Source organism: Hippopotamus amphibius, chromosome 8 (genome assembly GCF_030028045.1).
Source record: "Hippopotamus amphibius kiboko isolate mHipAmp2 chromosome 8, mHipAmp2.hap2, whole genome shotgun sequence".
Taxonomy (NCBI): domain Eukaryota; kingdom Metazoa; phylum Chordata; class Mammalia; order Artiodactyla; family Hippopotamidae; genus Hippopotamus; species Hippopotamus amphibius.
The window spans coordinates 70,796,081-70,819,678 of NC_080193.1; the positions used below are offsets into that span (position 1 = coordinate 70,796,081).

The 23,598-nt window shown below is 32.8% G+C and overlaps 1 protein-coding gene across 2 annotated transcripts in view; it reads left to right on the top strand.

Moving 5' to 3' along the window:
• The window catches only part of GALNT13 (polypeptide N-acetylgalactosaminyltransferase 13), a 535,071-nt gene extending 515,745 nt beyond the window's left edge, over positions 1-19,326 (top strand). For both annotated transcript variants that reach the window (XM_057746923.1, XM_057746924.1), the window contains exons 12-13: positions 6,649-6,783; positions 18,954-19,326. In XM_057746923.1, coding sequence (XP_057602906.1) covers positions 6,649-6,783; positions 18,954-19,094 — 276 coding nt within the window. In that variant the 3' untranslated portion in view covers positions 19,095-19,326. The remainder of the gene's footprint in view (positions 1-6,648; positions 6,784-18,953) is intronic.
• The last annotated feature ends 4,272 nt before the right edge of the window (positions 19,327-23,598 follow it).

Consider the following 23,598-nt stretch of genomic DNA (forward strand, 5'->3'; position numbering starts at 1 on the left):
TTGTTACATACAGTTATATTGAAGTGAAAGGGGAAAGAGTTAAGCCTTCATAGGTGATCTTGAGGACAAATCAGGAATACTGAATTTGAGATACACACCCACATCCTGTTTTTAACAACAGTCTTTTAGAGCATTAAAACTGTAAAAGACCATAGACATCACGTAGGCATGTAAGATAAGAGAACACAGCTAGTAACTACCCACATCTCCTTACCCTCCTCTATACAAACCACTGAGCTAACAGGCTATAAACAGAATCTGAAATCAATTAAGACAGAAAAATCTTTTGTCTGAGAGCAAAAGTCTCTTGCTTGGCATCTCCATTGATGAATTCAATTCCATCTATGCATTCTCCATGCTAATATCAGGACGGTGTGACATATAGTAAGAGAGAACATGTTAAAAAATAAACCACACTGCTAAATGTTGAATTTTTGTTGCTAAACAATTTTCTTTGTTATTTCAATACAAATGTTCCTGGGCTATTTTTACAGGATGAGGAAAAAACTATTATGATATGTTTGTTTTCTTATAATTTGTCCTTCTGGATGGTTGTTAACAGATTTCTCAAATTGATTGTATTTCAAATACCTTGAGATTCTCAGAGGACCCAAAGCTCCAAAATGGGTGTATACAGGGCAGTGTAGTCAAGTGAAAGGATAGTGGCAATGAGCCTGAGGTCCAGAGAAACCTCTGTTGCTAAGAAACTCTGGCAAATTGGGTGAACCCTGTAACTTTATTGACCTCAGTTTCTTCATCTAGAAAGTGAAACAGTTGGCATAGAGTGACATATAGAGTCTCTTCAAACTGTGAACTTTTATAGTAAATACTGTCTTCAGGAATGCAACAGGAAGAGTATTTTATAAATTCAAAACTAAATCTAGGGAAATCACCACCTGTATAATTGATAAAGCTGAATCAAATACACATGTGAACCTTTTAAATACACACATATTTCTTGGCACAATATTTCTTTAAGGATAAAAGAAGGAAAGAAACCCTATGTTGAGACAGAGCCAGCAGAGGGCGTTTAGTCCCTAAGCCTCTTGCTGACAGAGGCGTGGTCCAGGTCCTGATAACACAGAACAGTGAGTGCCCTTGATTTGCAACTTGGACTACTCCATAAGGTTTTGTGAAAGGCTTTTGTGAAACAGCTTATGCTGTTTGCAATTATTCAAAGGCATAAAGATAGAAGAGTACTTTTTAAAAAATAGCTATACAACATTAGCATTTTAAGCAAGATATAATTTTTAAAAGAATGTATTGACAGTCTTTCATTGTGTGAAGTAAAGCAGTACTTTACTGCAGAATATTTTAGATAATTCTCCCACAGTTCTTTAAAAATGTTTAAATGTTGTTTTAATTTTAGATATTTGAAGAATCATAAAATGCCTTTGGACATACTTCCCACAAAGAAAAATCCAGAACAAACTGTATGCATATGTGATATAATGAAAAAGTTTACTTTCTCTGAAAAAATATTAAGATTAAAAGGAATTGAGATTGGACTTGGGAGGTATGCCTAAACTCATTTGAGTGCATCGGTTCAGAGACAGAAATCAATCTAACCTCAATAGAGTATACATAAAAGCAAGTAAATCATCTAGTCACAGTGAAGAACCATTTTACAAAGATATATTTAAATGGAAAAATGATTGCTCTGATGCTTTTGGAAAGTATAACGGAATATTACGATTTTAAGCCCAGATAGCAAGATACAATAGTTTGAAATCTAAAATCCAGCTTTCCTGTCAAATTTTCAATGACATTTGGAAAACTGATCCCATTACTTTTAACAGCTTCAACCAGTATTTGGAATAAAAGGAAGTGTATTAGTTTCCTCAAACTGCTGTAACAAACCATCACAAACTGGACGACTTAAAACAACAGAAATTTATTGACTCACAATTCTCGAGGTTAGAAGTCTGAAATCAAGGTGCCAGGAGGGACATATTCTTTCTGAAACCTGTAAGGCAGAATCATTCCTTGCTGCTTCTAATTTCCAGTGTTTGCCAATCGCCATGGCTTGTAGATGCATCAGTTAATTTTTTTTCAATTGCAAAGTCCAAAGAAAGATAATTTCATATATAGGGTCAGAGAGTATTCTACAGATATCTTTCTTAAATATAATGTAAATTACATAAGATATCTACTAATTGACCCAAAAACAAATCAAAATTAGAAACTGAGGAACAAAGAATTCTTTGTGGACTTCTCTAGAATTTTCAATAGTTAATTTGCAAACTATCATGAGAGACCTGAGGAGAATTGTTGCTCAGGCCATGATTATACTCATTATGCAAAATTAATGGTGAATATGGAAGCTTTGGTGTCTCCATTTACGTTGCCATCTGTATAGAACTAAAGTAAAGCAATTTCAAAGTGGAAAATTATACTTCACATTGAAATAATCTTATAATGGGCAAAAGAAATTTCTCTAGAAATTACCCTCTCTCACATTAAGGTTTACTACCAGATTCATTTATTTAATTAAATATGCTTGTAATTGTATTAAAAAATACTAACATGTTTGGGAAAGATACAGATACTTATCTTTGATGGGTGTTTCCTCTATTCCTCTTTTGGTTACTCATTTTTCCATGAAATATACATACATTAAAAAGTATAAAAAGGGACTTCCCTGCTGGCACAGTGGTTAAGAATCTGCCTGCTAATGCAGGGGACACGGTTCCATCCCCGGTCTGGGAAGATCCCACATGCCATGGAGCAACGAAGTCCATGCACCATAACCACTGAGCCCTAGTGCCACAGCTACTGAAGCCCTCATGCCTAGAGTCTGTGCTCTGCAGCAAGAGAAGCCACCATAATGAGAAGCCCACACACCACAACGAAGAGTAGCCCCTGCTCACCACAACTAGAGAAAGCCCACACACAGCAACAAAGACTCAACGCAGCCCCAAAATAAATAAATTTAAAAAAAAAAGGATAGCGTTTCTTCCTCTAAAAAAAAAAAATAAAAAGTATAAAAAATATACACATATACATGACACTTCAAAGATAAGAAAAGTTTTTCTGAATTCAATACATGAACCCTATAATATATTTTATATTGTTCAAGTAAATGAACTTTATACACTTCCCAAGTTTTTATATTATTAAGTACAATGTATAACCTTTGTGAAAATTTTCCTTTTAAGATGATGGCTTAAGAGGGTACTTGGGTTCCATCACTGAATTTTCATCTTTCTCTTACCACTACTTGTGATTCTCCTAGAAGCCCTGAGTAGCAGTGCTGTAGAGGCAACCATTTCAAGACAAACTTAGCTTACAGACTAGGACTCAGATTTTATAAATGATTTGTAGAGCTGACTTCCTCGGATTTCATCAGGTTGCTTTGGGAAACGAAAAGACCTTGAAATTAACTTCTTCATCATACTCCCTCTTAATATTGCAAAAAAAACCCCACAGAATACTGAAGCAAGCTTTTCATAACTAACAGAAGAAAACTTTTATAATTATGTACTTAATAACTCTCACAAAACTTTAATAATCAATGTTATAAATAAATTATTCGCACTATGAACGAAACAGAGATTTTTATATTATCAGTTTGAAGTAGCTAACAATGAGTCTACTAACTACCTTGACATTTCTTGGATATTTTAAGAAGAATTACAGTCAAGCCCAGCCAAAACCACACGAGAAAGAAAAACATACAGCCTGCCTTTAAGGAGATCTCTAAAGATAATTCTACAACCTTCAGAAACTCACTGACAACGTTTAATAAAATTTATGTGATGTACTTATATTATGGAAAGGAAACTGCTAAAAAACATCATTGTCTCTAGACTTAGGAAATTGATCATATGGTGGTGACAACAAGGACTGCCCTTTACAGAGCTCCATAAAGTTTACAAACTTTATTTTATTGAACCTGTTGTATAAGTTTTATAAGGCAAATATAGTGCAGGAAATACAATGCCACCAAATAATAAGCATTTAATAATTTAGTTAACATTCTCTAACACTACACACAAAAATAAGCTCAAAATGGATTAAAGGCCTAAATGTAAAACTGGATACTATAAAATGCCTAGAGGAAAACATAGGCAGAACACATAAACCTCAGCAATACCTTTTGGATCCATCTCCTAGTATAATGGAAATAAAAACAAAAATAAACAAATGGGACCTAATTAAACTTAAAAGCTTTTGCACAGCAAACAAAATCATAAACAAAACAAAAAGACAACCTACAGAATGGGAGAAAATATTTGCATACGATGCGACGAACAAGAGATTAGTCTCTAAAATATACAAAAAGCTCACACAGCTCAATATCAAAAACAGAAACAACCCAATCAAAATATGGGCAGAATATCTGAATAGACATTTCTTCAAAGAAGACATATAGATGGCCAAAAGGCACATGAAAAGATACTCAACATCACTAATTATGAGACAAATGCAAATCAAAACTACAATGAGGTATCACCTCACACAGGTCAGAATGACCATTGTCAAAAACTCTACAAACAATAAATGCTGGAGAGGGTGTGGAGAAAAAGGAACCCTCCTACACTGCTGGTAGGACTGTAAATTGGTACAGCCACTATGGAAAACAGTATAGAGGTTCCTTAAAAAACTAAAAATAGAACTTGCATATGATCTTGTAATCCCACTCCTGGGCATATATCCAGAGAAAACCATAATTTGAAAAGATACATGCACCCTAATGTTAACTGCAGCACTATTTACAATAGCCAAGACATGGAAGCAACCTAAACGTCCATTGACAGAGGAATGGATAAAGAAGATGTGGTACACATATATGAAGGAATATTACTCAGCCATAAAAAAGAATGAAATAATGCCACTTGTAGCAGCATGGATGGGCCTAGAGATTGTCATACTGAGTGAAGTCAGTCAGAGAAAGAGAAACATCATATGATATCACTTATATGCAGAATCTAAAAAATATATATATATATATACAAATGAACTTATTTACAAAACAGAAACAGACTCACAGACTCAGAGAACAAACTTATAGTTACCATGGGGGAGCAGTGAGGGGAAGGGATAGTTACGGAGTTTGGGATTAAGAAAAAAATTATAACACTATACTGTACACCTGTAACATATAATAATGTAAATATTGACTATACATTAATAAAAAAGAAGGGGAAAAAAAGCAGGAAAAAAAATAGATAATGAAGTGCTGACAAAATTGTGGAGAAATTGGAAGCCCTGTACACTGTTGGTGAGAATGTAGAACAGTGCAGCCACTGTGGAAAACAGTATGGAGATTTCATAAAAAATTAAAAATAGAGCTACCATATGATTCAGCAATCCCCCTTCTGGATATATACCTGAAAGAACTGAAGTCAAGATCCCTAAGAGATATCTGCATGCTCATATTCATTGTAGCATTATTCACAATAGCCAAGATATGGAAACAATCAGAATGTCCACTAACTGATGAATGGATAAGGAAAATGTGGCATATACACAATGGAGTATTACTCAGCCTTAAAAAGGAAATCCTACCATTTGCAACACCATGGAAGGACCTCTAACACAGTATGCTAAGTGAAATAAGTTAGTTATAGAAGAACAAATGCAAATATATGATTCCTCATAATCGAAGTATCTAAAATAGTCAGACGTATAAAAGTAAACAGAAGAAAGGTAGATGGGGGGATGGGAATATGGGGAGTCCAATGTGTATAAAGTTACAGTTATGCCAAATGAATAAGTCCAGAAGCCTGCTGTTCAACAATACAGTTGTTAACAATAAGGTATTGTGCATTTAAAATTTTGTTAAGAGGGTAGATCTCATGTTAAATGTTTTACCACAAATGAACAACAACAAAGGGACACAAGGAAATTTCTGGAAATGGTGATGATATCCATCATTACCTTGACTGTGGTGATGGTAACATGAGTGTACATATATCCAGACTCACCAAGTTGTATGCATTAAGTACGTACAGGGTTTTGTATACCAATTATACTTCAATGAAAATGGAAAAAAAATTTTTAAATAAATAAAAAATAAAAAATAAAAAATAAAAAATGACGAACTTACAAAACAGAAACAGACTCAAAGACATAGAAAACAAATTTGTAGTTACGAAAGGGGAAAGGGGTGGCGGTGGGGAGGGATAAATTAGGAGTTTGGGATTAACATATGCATACTACTATATATAAAATAGACAATCAACACAGACCTACTGGATAGCCCAGGGAATAATACTAAATGTTTTGTAATAATCTATAAGGGGAAAGAATCTGAAAAGCAATATAGATATAAATATTATAATATATATTATATAAAAGAGTATATATATATCACTTTGCTATACACCTGAAACTAAACATTGTAAATCAACTATTACTTCAATTTAAAAAAGAATTTAAAAAATAAAGCTTAAAATTACAAAAATAATAATTTAGTTTGTTAAACTGAGGTTTCACAAAAACCTATAGAGCACATGACACTGCATCTGTTTTGTAGTTGAGGAGAAGGACCCAGAGAGATGAACTAGTTTCTCAAGATCACACAGCAGAGACCATTTGAAAACACAAGTTTATCTGATATGAAAGCTTCCACAGATAAATCTGCTATACTGCAATTTTTTTTAAAGAAGATATTATTTTATTAGCTGACTTTTATATTTTCAGGTATTTTCTTATACTGCTGACAAAGAAATCCGAACCGATGACTTGTGCTTGGATGTTTCTAGACTCAATGGACCTGTAATCATGTTAAAATGCCACCATATGAGAGGAAATCAGTTATGGGAGTATGATGCTGAGGTATAGTATTTTCTTAATTTACTTCTTATTTAATTCTTAGACTCAGTTATATATTTCAAATACATTTAAATCCTAAGCTATTTTTTTCTACATTGAAAGAACTGTATTTTCAGGGATGCATGCTCATAGCTGAAAACATTACGGTGGTATATCATATAAATAGATTTTTTGCCAAACTAGGCCATTAATATAAAATATACATAAGGAAAATAAAGTCATTTTTATGTGCTTAAAGTTTATCACCATGTACATGCTCAGCATAAATTAGGTAATGGGCAGGCCATGTCTATCTGAGAAGTATGTGTGTCCTGTATGCAGATATACATACAGGACAATATCAATAATATTTTCAAATTTTAAATTTTACATTGTTGTAATCTGTGATATTTATGCTTCTCAATTCAAAGGAAAAAAGAAAAGCTACAAGATTAGCATCAATATTCTTTATATTCGTAAATACTTTGTGAATTCAATGAATTAATTAGGTACATAATAAGCAAAGGAGTATCTTCACAATATAGCACATTTTTCTGATAGAAGAGAGGGATAGAAAACAATAAAATTACTGTTGGGAATTTATAACCAGGCAGTGTGTAAAAACCAGATCATCCATCAGATGGAGCTAATAAAAAAGAAATATTATCCTCTGCATAAGGAAGCTGCGTTGAAACAGCTGCATTTCTTTCAGTTCTCTTGGCTTAGCAAAATGAATTGGTCATCTTTGCTACATTTCCCACATCATTAAATGGCCTGTGACTTATTTAAAGATAAGTAAACTTTATTCTTAGAAGGTAAATAATACAATAGAGGTAAATGAATTTCACAGATGCAGCATTCTACACAAGCCTATGATACTCTGCAAGAGTAACATTTTAAAAACCAACCTACAGAGTTGTTATTATTGATATTTTTAAACACTTTTTGAATGTCAATTTAATTTGCAAGATGTTCCAGTTTCTTAAGTGGAACATCAGGAAAACACTGAATTCTAATGTGGTTTGAAACTAGTTATACAGGGTTAAAATTGGGCCCTAAAATTTATACAAAATTACCAAACTCCTTAGACAACAAATATTTTTTTTCTGGGACATTATTAAAGACAAACACACTGAATCCTTCCTATATTGCACCAGGGTGTTCCATTCAGGCTCTTTTGTCTTCCTAATATCTTACTTATTTTCTCTGTCTGACCGCTAAGTTTTTCTCTTCAAATATTATCATCTATCACCACCCTTTATGCTAAGACTGGGGATGGGTGATATTTCCTCCATTAATACGTGTGGGTTAATCCTGGACGCTGAGCTCCCTACCTCTTCAATGAGGAAAAGTACAGATAAGTGTACAAAATAAATGTACAAATAAAGGAGAAATACTGTAAGTTTTAAAATAAAAACTATTGTTGTTGTTGCTGTTGTTGCTCTAGTTTTCAGTAGGAAACAAGGACTTTATTGGGCTTGTGCTAAAAAATAAAGAAATCTAAAATACATTAAAAGAGAAATGAGTGTACATATTTTTTATAAGATAAAGCAGTGTAGAATTTCAGAATACCATATCTAATCTTTAAGCTTTTCTCTAATTTTTGAGTGACAGTGGCTTCTATAGTCATAATTCAAATTTCTTTGTATTTGAAATAACCATTTTTGGTAATTCTGTATATTTGTTTATATTTTTATCAGTCAGTAGCAAGATTATTGAATATTAAGGGATTTTGAAAGAAAAGTGAAAAAAATAGGTAGCTTCAGCTAAGATGTAGCTTTTTGTGAATTTACTATTTTGGATAACTACTAGTTATTCTATTGCAGTATTTTTAGAGCACTGTAATATTTTGTGTCATGCAAACTATTTCTAAAACACAATAAAACATGTCATAAATGTTGAGAAATGTTTATTTTTAAATAATCCAATCATCTTAATTATATAACATGGTTTAATTTACTCTCCTATGTTTATGTTTTCAGAATTAAATTGTGATGTTCAACCTGTCTAAATTTAAAATTTTAAATCATAACGTAGTTTTTTTTTCCAAATTAAAAAGTGTAGAAATCATAATGTAGAGAAGACACACACGAATAGAATACTTATAGAAATAATGCATTGCCTTTCTGGAAATTTCAGCTTTGAAAGAAAACACTGATTATATTTGTGAAGAAGTCAGCAAAAAGACATGATTTTTTTAAATGAAATTGAAATACAATTTTTCTTATAATTACCTTTTAGGTTTTAGATTTATGATCACTTTACAAAATAGTCTCAACCATTGATACCCTAAGTGTAATTCTAGGACTAGTCACATCACCTGGGAACTTGTTAGAAATTAGGAATCTGAGAGACCATCCTAAACACACTAAATCAAAGTCTATATTTTAACAAAATCCCCAGGTCATTTATGTACATGGTAGGGTTTAGGAAGGACAAGTCTAGATAGTGGCCAAACATCTGCTTATCTTTCTTAGTCTTTTTATATGCATTATTGAAAAATATTGCAAAGTGAGGAAAAAGCATAAGTACATTTTAGAAAATGACACGGTTTTCAGGAGAGATGGGGGAGGGAAATGGAGCAAAAAGGTGAGAGGTGCTGAGATGGGAAAAGGGAGTAATTGCCAAGCAGCTCTAGTTTCATATTCCAACCAATGCAAAGTAGATGAACGCCACTTGCTATTTCTTTAAGTCTTTATTTATGGCTATCAAGCACAAATTTATTCTTCTTTGAGAAACCTTTGAGGTGGTACACTTTCAAAGCAGAATAAAACTTGGTAGAGTTCACAGGATTAGAGCTGAAATTTACCTTAAAATTCTCTATTTTTAGGCTTTATCAGGAGGAACTTAAAACACAAAGAGGCAGGATTTAGGTCCTAATAAAGTAATCTAAGAAACCTAGTTATCAGTACAATAGTGAATCTCACAGTGTGAACAACTGAAATATTCCATCACCTTATCTCCCATAGTCCTTTCAGTCTTAAAAAAGCAAGTCATAAATAAGAGAATTGTTCAAATATCCAGAGAAAAATTGAAACAACATCACAAAGCCTCAAAACATGGAGTCTATCCAGCTGCTTTGGTTTGTTTACTTCTTAAGTGAGTTGGGGGAGGAAAGAGAAGGAAATAAAGTTCACTGAGTGTCTTTAATTTTATCTATTTTCTCATGCAATTCTTACAGTAATCCTATAAGATATCATTATTTGTATTTTTCATATCAATGAAGCAGAGCTTAGTGTGTTTAAATTCCTTCTTCTAGATCTGCACAGCCTAAGTTTCTGGCACTAAATCCAGCAATCTTTCCACTACACTACATTGTTTCCTGAGGTCATTGAAAAACTAGATATAATTATATGCTTTCAAATGAAGATTGATGATTTTGAGACAGGCTGGGACCTGGGACCCTCTGCTGAGGTGCTGTAATGCTTGCACCTGGACAAACTTCTCCTCAAGCTACAAATTACAAAGAAACTATAAGTAACTAAAAATAACTGTGCATTCCCAGTTGGGTCAAATTATGACAAAAAAGATACAAAAAGACCAAAAAAACCCAGCTGCCACTTCTGAAGAGCCAGGAGCAAAAGTAGGGTACTGTAGCTTGCCACCCCCCCCCCCCCCATAGGAGAGGCTGCAAGAGCGAGGGAAAACAAGTAACAGGTTCCCTAGCTCTCTCCCCCAAGGTGGGGGGTGGCAGTGGGGGAGGGCAGCTGGTTCCTTATATGGGGTGAGGATAGGGGTGTGTCCAGGGGTTGGGCCAGAGGGATGGTTTAGGTGTTTTGCCCACCCTTTTGGTGGTAGTGTGTGCAGGAGGCATGTGCAGCATGCTGCTTTTGCTCCTGGCTCTTCAGAAGTGAAAGTTGGGTTTTTTTGGTCTTTTGGTAGCTTTTTGTCCATAATTGGCCAGCTGTGCATGCACAGTTATTTTTAGTCCCTTATAGTTTCTTTGTAATTTGTAACTTGAATGTTTGTCCAGGTGTAAGCATTGCAGCACTGTAGCAAAGGGTCCCAGGTTCCAGTCTGTCTCAATCTGATAAACTAAATGTACAGTATTACAAAGGAAAGAAATGGTTAAATATTATCAATTATTTGTGGTACCAAATTGTGTACGCACAGAATTTCTCCTTTCCTTAATAACTGGAAAGATGTTCTGCAATAAATATTGTCTATTTAGATAAACAGGCAGTCGTTAAACTACTTTGTCAGTATGGTCTGATTGTTTACAAACTTTAGCCACATATATTCATAATATAATTAATTAATATCTAATTGTTTTGCCTTTTATTTGAATGAAGCTAAGCACATATTGGTAATAAATACATGTCTTTGGCCAACTTTAATTTGAAAAATGGAGTTTCCCACTTTCCTAACTAAATATTTCTTAAACAACACAACCATGCATTTAATTCAGTATCACTTTATACCTGGCCAAATGTGTTCATTTTGAGGGCAACTGGAAAATCCCCACCTGATCTAGAATCTCTTGAATAAATTACTCGAACACTTTAGTGCTATGAAAGCCCATTGCCACAAAGTTAAAACAAAAGGGGAAAAAAAAAACACCTAAATTTCATCTCATGGAAACATTTTAAAGATTACTGTTATAAAGGTCTGTCATCCATCCATTCTCTATTACTCCAGGCTTTCTTATATTAATCTATTTCAGTGCAATTGTGTTCCAATCCATTTGAAATTCATATTTTCCTGTAACATGTGGTCATAATCACATTTCTTTTTGAATATCCAGGCAGCTACATACAGTGTGAGAGTCTAATTTTAGAACAGAACACATGCTCAACAAACACTATGCAACAAAGAAAAAAAAAAGGAAGAAAAATATGATGCTAAAAATGTCTTGTTTTTCATGTGACTGAGCAAACTGACTGAGAAAATACTTGTTATGAATTTGATATCCATCTGTATCAAATGTTTCTTAGAGTCACAATATCAGGAAATTTTTTTCAGTAGGTAAAACATGGGGGTTATATTTACTGAAATCACAGAAGCTTGTATTTAGATTTTACTTAATACCTCCTCTTTTATTTACCTTTATCAGAAAGCAGGTAAATGGGAATATAATTTCAAGGTAAGCCATCTATAATTGCCATCCCAGCCATTTCCCTAAGTAGCATTCCTAAGAAAAATAGTGGCTTGATTTACCTTTTGAAGGCTGTGTATATCAGACAAGCATTGTATGTCCATAGTCCCACTGACCCATAGTTGTGATTTCTTATGTAGAAACAATTAGCAAATAGGAATTTCAATAGTTCAGTATTGTGCTTTTAGTTCTTGCTGGTTAAATATCTACACTTGTACACTTATTTTTTTTAATACCCATTCTATTCTAACAAGTGCACAGATCATCTTGTCAGGAAATCATACTTAATATTTTGAATAACAACCTTAGTATATTAATATTTAAATAATCATTATTCTGTACTTGATCAATAGGGGAAATCCTATTGCTTTTGCTATTAAATCAAATATCTACGGGTCCAAATTCATTCTTACTTTATCATAATATATAATAAAATTGTTTCACTTTAAACTTTTAGTATGGCATATTTTAAACTGAGACCTGTATGACTGATTCTTCAATCAACCATGCAGTCACTTCTACTTGTTCATTAAAACATCAAATTTTTTACTTAGTGCTTTTTAATCCAAAGGTACAAAAGTATGACCTAATTTTATAATTTTTTGATTCTTATTTTGTCACCAAAATTGTTTCCCTAGACTGATTCCAGTTGGCTTTTCGTAGTAATTGTATTTTTAAAAGGGTAGATTTAGGTATACTCCATGACCCATCTTGTCTTAGATAGCAAAAATATGTTTAAAGGCAGGAATTATTGATTTTTTCTTATGCATCTTAAAATAGTATGATTGAAATTTTGTAAATCCCAGGAAATACTAATGTTTTATACTTCAGTAGAGAACAATTAAGTAATGCTATATTATAAACAAAACCCAGTACTAGCTTAGGGTTCATATTACCCTGTTTTCTACTCAATATTTTAAATAATGGTATCAGAAATTATATTTGGCAGTATGCTGCATGTCAGCCTGTGTGTCACAGTAGTGCTTTCAAAACTGAGTTAATGTGGCAGTTTCCTACAGTTGCAAGAGGCATTTGTAACAAATATGACAAAGGACTATGTTTAAAAAAGAGCATTTAAAAGAAAAAAATGTACACCCAATATAAAAATATCCAGTCCTGAATAAACAGCACAAGAGAAATATAAGTTAACCAATGAAAAGGAAAAAAAATTATCTACATAACCATAAAAAATCATTAAATAACTGTAAAAAGCAATTTCATATGTGTTATTTTATCCATTTCTTTATCCTGTCTATGTCAAGAAGTGTTTACAGTGACAACACACAATACTGATGCAGACACAGTGAATTGATACAAATACAGTATTCTGGCGTATAGTTAGCACAAGAAAACTGCTGTTGCTATTATTGCAAAATAATTATAGATTCTTTAAAAATTTGCTAATATGTATTAAAATGTTCATACCTCTTGATCTTGTGATTTCACTCCTAAGAATCATCTCTAAAGGAATGATTATAGATGTGGAGAGAGATATTCAGAGATGTTTATCACAGCATTATTTATAGTAGCTCCAAATTGGCTACCCCCCAACCCAATGGAAAAGTTAAATGATTTTTGACAAGTCTCCTTTGTAGAAATTGTTTATTTTTTAGGTTTTCAGACTATTTAATTATAAGAATGATGTCCACAAATTCTATTTAACTAGGTGAGGTCAGTTACATAAATTTGTATAAGTGATTAAAATTACTAGAAATAAAAATACTAATGATTGGTATCTCTTCTAGACAGAATACTCAGAAAAAAAAAAAAACTACACTTTTTTATTCCAAACAAATTAAAGCACTAAATATTTTTGTGGGTTTTTAAAAATGAAAAATAATTTTTTATCTCAAATGGGTTATTTCAGATTTCTAATTTCTTCTGGTTTATGGTTTTTCAGAAGTACCTAGAGTGAAATTTCTTTGAATGTTTTTTCATGTGATAAACATTTTTGGGGAAAATATTACAAATATATTCTTTATGGAAAAGTTTATACTGAATTCATATTCTGGAGGTACATTTCCTGAGTATAAGTAAAATCAAGTTTTGTCTTTGTTTTAAACTAAGGAAAACTTTATAATTCATTTTTCTTTTTAATAACACAAGAAATTCATAATCACTAACAGTACGGTCTTTGATGGTAACATGACATTTACCAAAAAAATGTTCATTGCAAAAAGAAATCACTAAGGGAAGAGGGTTATCAAGCCTAGAAACGTAAAAGAGTATAAATAGGAAAGGCAACCTTGATTTCACAAAAATCTGAAAAATCTAGTCTCCTTAACTAATCAACTATATGGTAAACAATATCATTTCACAAATAAAATTTATTATATGATAACATTACCTTTCCTATCTTTGTAAGTCTTTTATCTACCATATGCCTGTAGAAAGTAAGTCTTTGAAATAGAAAATCCAATGATTTGTATCCATTAAGCTGCCCAAAGAGATGTAGTTTAATTTTATCAGAAATTATTTTCTGCACTGGTCTTCCACTAAGTATTTCAATCAACAAACTTATACAGTACCTCATGTGAGCAGGCACTGGACTTCATGATATAGATAGTCATAGTCCCTGGCATTCCTGGAGCTTATTTTATATGGAGGAGATAGATAGAAAACAAGAAACAGACAAATAAATTAATTACAAATTAATTAGGAGAATTAGGTCAAATTAAGAACCCAAATGGAGTTGATCATTTTTTCTTCCCTTCATTGACTTTCTAACTGACATTTAGGTGAATATAGCAATGCGTATGTGGAACACTTTTAACACCACCAGGTTAGTCCTATGAAAACACAGTGGAAACAATTTGAGTACCACACTGTACAAAGTAAAACAAAGCCTTAAAGCTAAGTTATCCCCTAGATTCTTCCCTGGCATCCCCTCAAGTTTAGGGCAAAGGAATGAAGAAGCAAAAAACTATAATCAAAAACTCACTGGACTAATCAACAGTTTTGAATATGCACTCACAAAATAACTCATTTGATGCTAAAAGCATTTTAGTGCTAGAATGAACACTAAGAATATAACCTTTTTTATCCAAAATAAACTTTTGCCCCAAATGTTTTATCATTTGATCTCAGGCTCTTCTCCATATTCTCAATCTTAACTTCAGTTACTCCTACTGAATACAGTTGACATGAAAGTCAGCTAAAGGGATGTGGCTCACAGCTCCATGGATGCAATTATTGCGACGTGTGCTTTCCATGCTTATCCAGTAGAAATTGTATGTTGCTGAGAATGTTTGATTTATTACTGCCTTTGTACTTGATTTTGTCATTATTCATTATTTTCTTTGTCAAACAGACCCACACTCTTCTTCACATAATCACCCAGTCCTGTCTCTCAGTAAGCAAAGTAGCTGATGGCTCCCAACAGCCCACTGTGGAAATATGTAATGATAACCCTTTGCAAAAATGGCTTCTAAGAAACTATACAAGAATGGAAATTTTTAGAAATATTTTTAAGAATTCTACTGATTATTTTAACAAATAATGTTGGAAGTTTGTGTTGCAGACTTTATTAACTTTATTTTAGTGTTTTTCTTATATGTTCTGTTATTGAAATCTAAACTTACTTCTTTAAAATGTGGTTTAAAAAAATCTTTATGTGCTATTTCTCCATTAAGTTATTTTTCTTTTACTTCTTAGCTGCTCATTAATTTGGAGACTGCATATATTAAGTGGTGTTTATTATTAATCAATAGGTATTTTCCAGTTTTCCTTTATTTCACATATGCATAAGTATAATTGATGGAATGCATTATGACATACTAGCTCTTTTAGGCTAACTATAGCCATGTCTATATGACAATAGATTTTGAACCAGAGCTGAAAAAACCAATTTAAAAAACATAGCCAAAAAGTTGATTGTTTTTGAACCACTGAAATTATTAAATTTTGTTAATTTTTATTTAGATACTTTGTGTGCAGATATAACATATCCTTTCTAAAATTTACTATTTTAACCTGAAACTTAAAGTAAATGCATTATTGAAGACTAAGAAGTAGTTTCAATAACTTTATAAAGTAAATTATTTCTAAGCATTTCTTTGTGGTTAGTTAAGTGATGTAATTATAATAAAAGCTTTTAAAATTGTACTTTCATTTCTGACTTGTATGATTTGTGAATATTTTCTCAGTAGGCAATAAAATGAATCATTATTCAGCTCAAGTCAAAAAACTGGTATGGAATTCTTGTAAAGAGTAAAAATAAGTATCTCTCCTAGTTCTTCATCTTAAGGTGGTTGTTGTCCTTTAAATAAAAGCTATTACATTGTCAAATACCTTGCTATGAAAACACATGGGAAGTTACGAAGTTATTCTGGTTCAGGTGAATCAGTTAAAGCTTGATAGTAGTAGAGAACACTATTGAGCTTGGAATACGTGTGATAAGTCTGAGACTGGAAGTATGAAGAGGAGAGGCGAGGAGAAGAGGGGCGTTGTTTAGATTAGACTTATATTTGAGACAAGGGAATTCCAAACATACGTTGGAAAGCTGGAAAAAAAATGCCTTTGCACAAGGCAATTTACATATATTATCTTAGTTTACTTTCAAAGAAACCATACTGGGGTAGGTGCAATGCCCATCAAGTGGTCATCTTATATTTAACTATTTAGTCTCACAAGTCTACTTACAGAATGCTAAGGCAGAAACCACAATTTGATTCTCAGACTTTGCAGCAGTTCCACAGCAGTTCATATACCCTTATGGGAGCTAGTTTGTCCACAGGTGATAGCCCTGAGCAAGCAGATGAGAGTCCGATCAGGTGGGTGTGGAAACTATCCTAGCTTAATAGCCTTATGCCTCAAAGGAGACAACATCTCTATAATAGCTGCCAGTAACCCAAGGGAACGTACAAAATTACAAGTCTTTGCACTTAGAGAAGCCCACTACTTAGCTTCCTATCAGGTATTATAATGCAGTTTGTCAGACGTAGATGCAGTTAATCAATCATAGGTTATTTTTACCCTATGTGATGTTGCCTATAAACATAGTTAACAATTTTACCCTTATCAGTTTGGCAAGGGATCACAGCTGACTAAAGGTCAAATTTTTTAAGCAGTAGAGGAAAGAGCGTTTTTAAGTATTCGTAGGTATAACTAAGCATCTGACAAAGAATCTAAGTCCTCAGAATGATTTGGTAGCTTGGCCAAATTTTCACAGCTAGTAACTTGGGGAGCAGAAATTCACACTTAATGGCCATCTAACCCTAAAATGTCTGATCTTTCTACATTACTACACTGAAAAGGAGAGTGTTTTCCTTGGTTAGTTATCTTAACAGCAGTGGCTTTTGACTGCTAATGAATTCCTTCAAAGAAAATATTTATGCATTTTTTAGAAAGAACACTACTTACTAATATTTTTTAAATTATCATCATATATGTCATTGACAACACATATTCAATCTAATCCTTATAGTCATCTACATGTTTTTTAAAAGGATCTAATAGAAGCAAATAAGGATAAGTGGCTTTTTTGGAAAAGGATATATATATAAAAAGGACCTCAGGTACGTAACAAAAATGAACAATATTTTGTTGATTTTTAGCTAGAACTTTTTAGAAAAAAAGGCTTATGTTTTGTTCTGTATTTTTTTCCAAGTTGGCTTTTAGTTCATAAACCAACAACATAATTTCTGGCATCATAAGCATAAATCAACTATCTTCTTGCCTATCTTTAGCCATTTCTTCTTTTGTTCATATTTCAGTATAAATGGCTTGATTTCCTGTATTGAAAAGAGCAACAATAAAGGCCTAAATCTTCAAATCTTATTCACATCTATTAGCCTTGCTCTTTTAATTTCCTGTTTGTTGTCTATTAAACATCATCTACCACAAGCCTATTTTCCATCCTATCTTTTCTCAGGACAGTGCAGTACAGGGTGTTTGTAGTCCTAATCCAAAACAAATTATAGTTGTACAGGCAATGTTTCTCCACTATTTTTTTTTGCCTGCCCTCTGCATTTATCTTCCAACCTTCAACATAATATCGAGCCTACCCCTCCCCCACCCCAAAAAAAGTATTTGTCTACCTTTTGTTTTGGTAATTTGCAATGAAAGTATTGGGTTGGCCAAAAAGTTCGAACTTTTTGGCCAATCAAAAATGTGACATGCTTTTTTCAAGATATATCTCTAAATCACCTCCCATATTCAAACACATCTCTTCTGGCTGGGGAGTTTTTCATATAGTATGGTTCTAGGCATTGCCCATGAAACTGAGCAGAACTATATATGACAATGTATATAATTAGTACATAAATTTGTACATAAAACCATGTGAACTTCACATGTATATCTGAAAAGTCCAAAAATATAACTTCAAAATATAAATGTGAACTCAAAAATGAAGACATGTAATGACTGGTTAACATGATGCAATTATTGGAATTACATTTCAGCATTTGGGTACTGAGAGGATGCTTATTAATGAATACTGTTGTTATGAAAATAAATATAGGTATAATATTTAAAAATATATGTCCATCAATTTCTGTTTTTATTTTATTTTTTAAGATCCTTAAAAATGCAAACAAAATATGGTGAGCACACCATCAAGTAAGATGGATCTTCGTTGCTATAATAATTACCCTTCTACAATGAATGTCTCACAGTAACAGATACTATGGCTTGTACAGTATTTTGAAAAGGGAACAAATCTAGCAATTTTGTTCATTTGAGTCACAGCTGTGACATCTATTTGCATGTTTACCAAATGGTTACTAAATAACACATGCCTAAAAAACACTAAGACTGTGTAAAAGCTTATTAATATTTGCACTCCTCAACTCTAAGCTTACAAATGGAGTTTTTGCAAAAAAAGCCTGAATTCTTGGCAATGAGTGATAAATGTTGACCAATTTCTTTAACCATCTGCAAATAAAGGTGTATTAGACAATGATGAAACCATAACACTGAAAGTCGTATAATAATTACTTTAGAGCCACCTGTGCACACAGTTCCTTTTACAAACATATCACAATGTTTATACCAAAAAATAAATCATAAAGGAGTTTTTAAAGAGCAGGTTTAATCTGATGTGCTACTGAAGTTTAAGATAAAATATGTTGCACTGATTATTGGTTATCTTTTACAGAGACTCACCTTGAGACATGTTAACAGTAATCAATGTCTAGATGAACCTTCTGAAGAAGACAAAATGGTGCCTACCATGCAGGACTGTAGTGGAAGCAGATCTCAACAATGGCTGCTAAGGAACATGACTCTGGGGGCATGAAGACCATTTCCCCTAAGCCATGAAAGTGTCTACACTTATGTTTTTCCATTATTCCAATTAGGGAAAAATATTAACTTTGTTGAATTGAAAGTTTTAAAATCCTTTTAGTATTCTAAAATACAGTTGTTTATAATTCATTTCTAGGAATGCTCGCTTATTTCCCTACTAAAATTTGTATCTAATTAAAAAGCACATAAAAAGAATAAATAACAGCACCTGTTATTAAACATCAGAACAACCTGAAAAACAAATTGTGTTTGCTTTTTAAAAAAAATTGCCATCATGTCACAGGATTAGTTTGGGGGAGGGTATTTTTATTTTTTCCTTGTAATAATGTGGAAAGAGAGACAATGTAAATTGCTTTATAAAATAACTTCATTATGAGATATTATAAATTGTTTTATAAACTGTTTCTACTGGACCTTCATGGAAACATGCTGAATTTCTATGTTAATAGCAAGGCCACACATTGACTTATTTCTGAGCAATGAATTCATCATACAAAAATCAGTTCAAATTTTGTACCAGGGAAAAAAATTGGATATTGACATCTCATAGAGTTCTTATAAAAACATCACATTTAAACAAAAAAGAGGAGGGGAATTTGGAAATTCAATTTAAAGTACATGAAATCAGAAGAAACTAGCTAGGCATTGAGGGGAGCAACATGAAACTAAAAAACAATTGAAACATTTTTAAAGATATTCTATTTGGGTTGCAATCATTTCTAACACAGACTGAGTGTAACAATCAGAATTGATGTGGGAATCTCAATTTTTAACCACTTTGTCTCATAAACTGTACAGTTCTTTTTCTCTTCACTTTAGATGTTGTGACTTGTCACTTAGGCTACACAGAATTGTAGGTGAAGGGTAGAGTATTAGCCCTAATTTTTAATTCTTTGGCATTTAGGATTTTAGTTAAGTCACTATGACCACTTTAGTTTTACATTAAAAAAAATATTGCATTACTATCAGAATTTCATTGCTGTGCCAAAATATCTAAGGTTTTCATCACTGGGGGAATGAACTCAATATATATCCATTAAACTTTCATTTTACTTAAAATGCTAGATATCATTTGCCATAAATTATGGCTCAAGGAACACAATCACAACTAGACTAACTTCACATGTTCTTTTTCCATCTTAAAACACTCTGTGTTCAAAATACGTAAGTAGAAGACATGAAAAAGAAAAATCTATGACACCATTTAAAATGCCCATAAACTTGCTCTACCTATGTATTTTATTCATTGTAAATGCACCCAGCAGCTAAGAGAAATTCTGGGCAGGGGGTGGTAGGGGGAATGGAAGAAGTGACCTCTAGAGTAGAGGATATTACATCGTTGGCTCTCATCCTTTCTTTAAAAGCTCTAATAGAGTTTGATCACATTGGCTACAGGCAAATTCACTCACTCTCTGTCTCTGTCACACACACACACACACACACACACACACACGGAGCACACCTTCTAAAAGCTAGTAAAATTGTGTATGATTTTCTCAGCTATCATTCCTTCCTTTTTGGCTTTAAACTGCTATAACTCTAAGGAAGAATTATACTACCTGGGTCATTTCAGGTTTACTCCTTAAAGTGTAGATATCCCTCACCTCAAAGTCTCTGGAAATACCTGAATTTTTTTCCATCTTTAAAACCCTTTGTGTTCAAAATACTTGAGCAGAAGACATGAAAAGGAAGAAAAATCTATCTGTGAAATCTATACTAAGACATTTAAAATTTATTTACATTTAAAATTACAAGCAGAATTTTAATGTCAGGGCATTTTTTTCTGAGAGAATCCACTGCTTAGAGCAAATTTCTAAGGAAGTTGTGACTCCTAAGAGCTAGCAGACTACTGCCTTAAATTGATAGTGGCCTAAAAAGTCAACTGAGGTCTGATTTAATCACATTTTCCATTTTAACTCTCTTCTTCTCCCCCCTTTTCCTCTTGTCCTGACTAAAATTTGATAAAATGCCCTGCACAGCATTCTTTCTTAAACTTAAAAAGCTTAAACACTAATATGTGTATAAATACAGATGACTGAACTTGGTGTACCTCAAAAAAAAAATAATAAAAAAAAAGCTTAAACACTCAAGTACTCTTTCATACAATGGTTCACTTATTATGCATTTGTCAATCAAAATGCATATGCTATCTAGCAAAGTCAATGATAAGTTTTTAAAATTACAGCTACTCCACTGAAACTGAATTTGACACATTTCAGAAGCATTTTAAGTACTTGAAATTTCATTATGGTCATAGCAAAAATACAGGAAATATGAAAATGGCCTGAGCTTGAATGCCAAAGAAGAATTTTCAAATAATACTCATGTGGTTTCAGAACATGCTATTAGAGTGTCTAATAAACCAAAAAAAAAAATTTTGTATATGTAAAATATTACAAACCACCAAAAACTAAATTTTCTTTTCAAAAATATTTATTGTATTCAATACAGGAAATTAAAATTATGAGTGGATTCACAAAGCATTCATCTAATACACTCCATGTCTATGGAGCTAGACGAATAGATATTTCAAATGACTTGAATCTTCCTCATCTGAGGCGTCCCCCATTGAAGTTAATGTCAACGCCAGGCTTCCAGATGCTCAGATCAAAAACCTAGTCACTTTTGACTCCTTTCTTTCTCCCTCAACTTTAATTCATCAGCAGATTCCTTTGATTCTGTATTTGAAATATAACCATGAACCAATGACTTGCCACCATATCCACTGTGTCACTACCTCTAATCTTTTAAATTGCAATATGCATATAATTTGGTTCCCTAATCTCCCAGTCCTTATCCCTAATAGTCTTTTTTTCAATACAACAGGCATAGTCATTCTGTTAAACACAAATTTGATTGTTTCACTTCTCTGCTCACAACCCTCCTATGACTTCATGTTTCTCCAACCAAACTTCTTACAGCGGTCCTGAAGGTCCATCATGAATGATATCCCTCCACACACACACATTTCTGACTGCCCGTTATTCTACTCTGACTGTCAAGCAAATTTCTGTCTTAATGTTTTGTTCCCTTGCCCAACAGAGCTTTCACTCATTTGCTTTAGGTCTCTGTTCAAATATTATCTCAACAGCAAGGCAAACCCTTCTCCCTCCTGCCCTCCCTATCCTTGTATACTCTCTGACAAACTACAAATTTGCTTCTTTATATTTTTTCTATCATTTTACTTCCTCACCCCCCAACATCCCCATCACATACCCTAGAATGTAAGCCTCCTAAAAACCTGCACTTTGTTAGTTCTGTTCACTGTGATATTCCCAGTAGAGTTCTTGGCACATAGTAAATATCCTTTAAACACTTACTGAATTAATGAACTGAAAAATGTGTGTTAAATTTGCTAAGTGCTACTGTATCATATTTTCTGCACATTATTTTAAATTTTAAAGTAAAATCTAGTAATATATTTAGACAGGATTTGCATAACTGTCTCCAAACATAATTTTCTTCCTAATATTCTTCACATTCATGTACGGACAATGTTTTGTTCTGTATGATAAAATATCCTGCCTTATGGAAATGAAACATGATATTTTATAAACATGCTGCTGTATTGTATAAGTTGTCCTATTAAGATAAAATAATTTTTATTTTTATTTTTTGGTTGAGTTCAATGGCCATTTGAAGGCATAGATCTTTATTTCTAGAGGGGAGATGTAAGAATCATACATATTTTCATGGTTTCACAGGAACAATTACTAAATTTATTTTCTATGAGCAAGTCTACAAACAAAACACAATTGCTGAAACTTTGAAAGGACTTTACAGATGATCTATTCTTAGTTTACCTGTTAATAGATAATAAGCCTGAGACCCATATGTGTAATGTGGCTTGCCCAAAGATCATATAGCTGTAATCAGAGTTGCCAGGGCTCATCATTGTTAATATAACCTAATACTGTCTTCAATTAAAAAGCACTGAAAACAAAGGAAGGCACAATAATGAGAAAAATGTTTTTGTTAAACATTTTGTGATAAGTACATTGATTCTTTAGAGATATATAAATTCTCACTAACTTTCATGCTTAAAAAAGATCCGTTCTATAAAATACTGCTACAGACAATAAATAAAGACCTGCAGCAAAAATAAAGAGATTAACAGGAAACAGCATAATTCCCGAACATTCTAGTATTACTGGGCAATAGCCTCTTCCACAGTAACTAACAGAGTATCCTCCCCCCCTCACTTCTATTTCCCTTATAATTATGTTCAAGGTAAAACTAAGACTGGCCTACAGATTGCACAGAATTAGACCATCTATTACTGTGACCATTGGGTAGGTTCTAGGTTATGCAGCTTCAAAGACTGCAGGGTAATCAGCAGAGACTTATAAGTGCCCCAGTGGAGCTCTGTAGACTGTAGTAAACCACTCACAATTTTGGTTTTGCCATGGTGCTAGGAAACAGCCTAATAATAAAAAGGGAAAAAAAAAAAGTAGAGAGAGAGAAAAAAAAGAATCCAACAATAAAACAACAGGAAA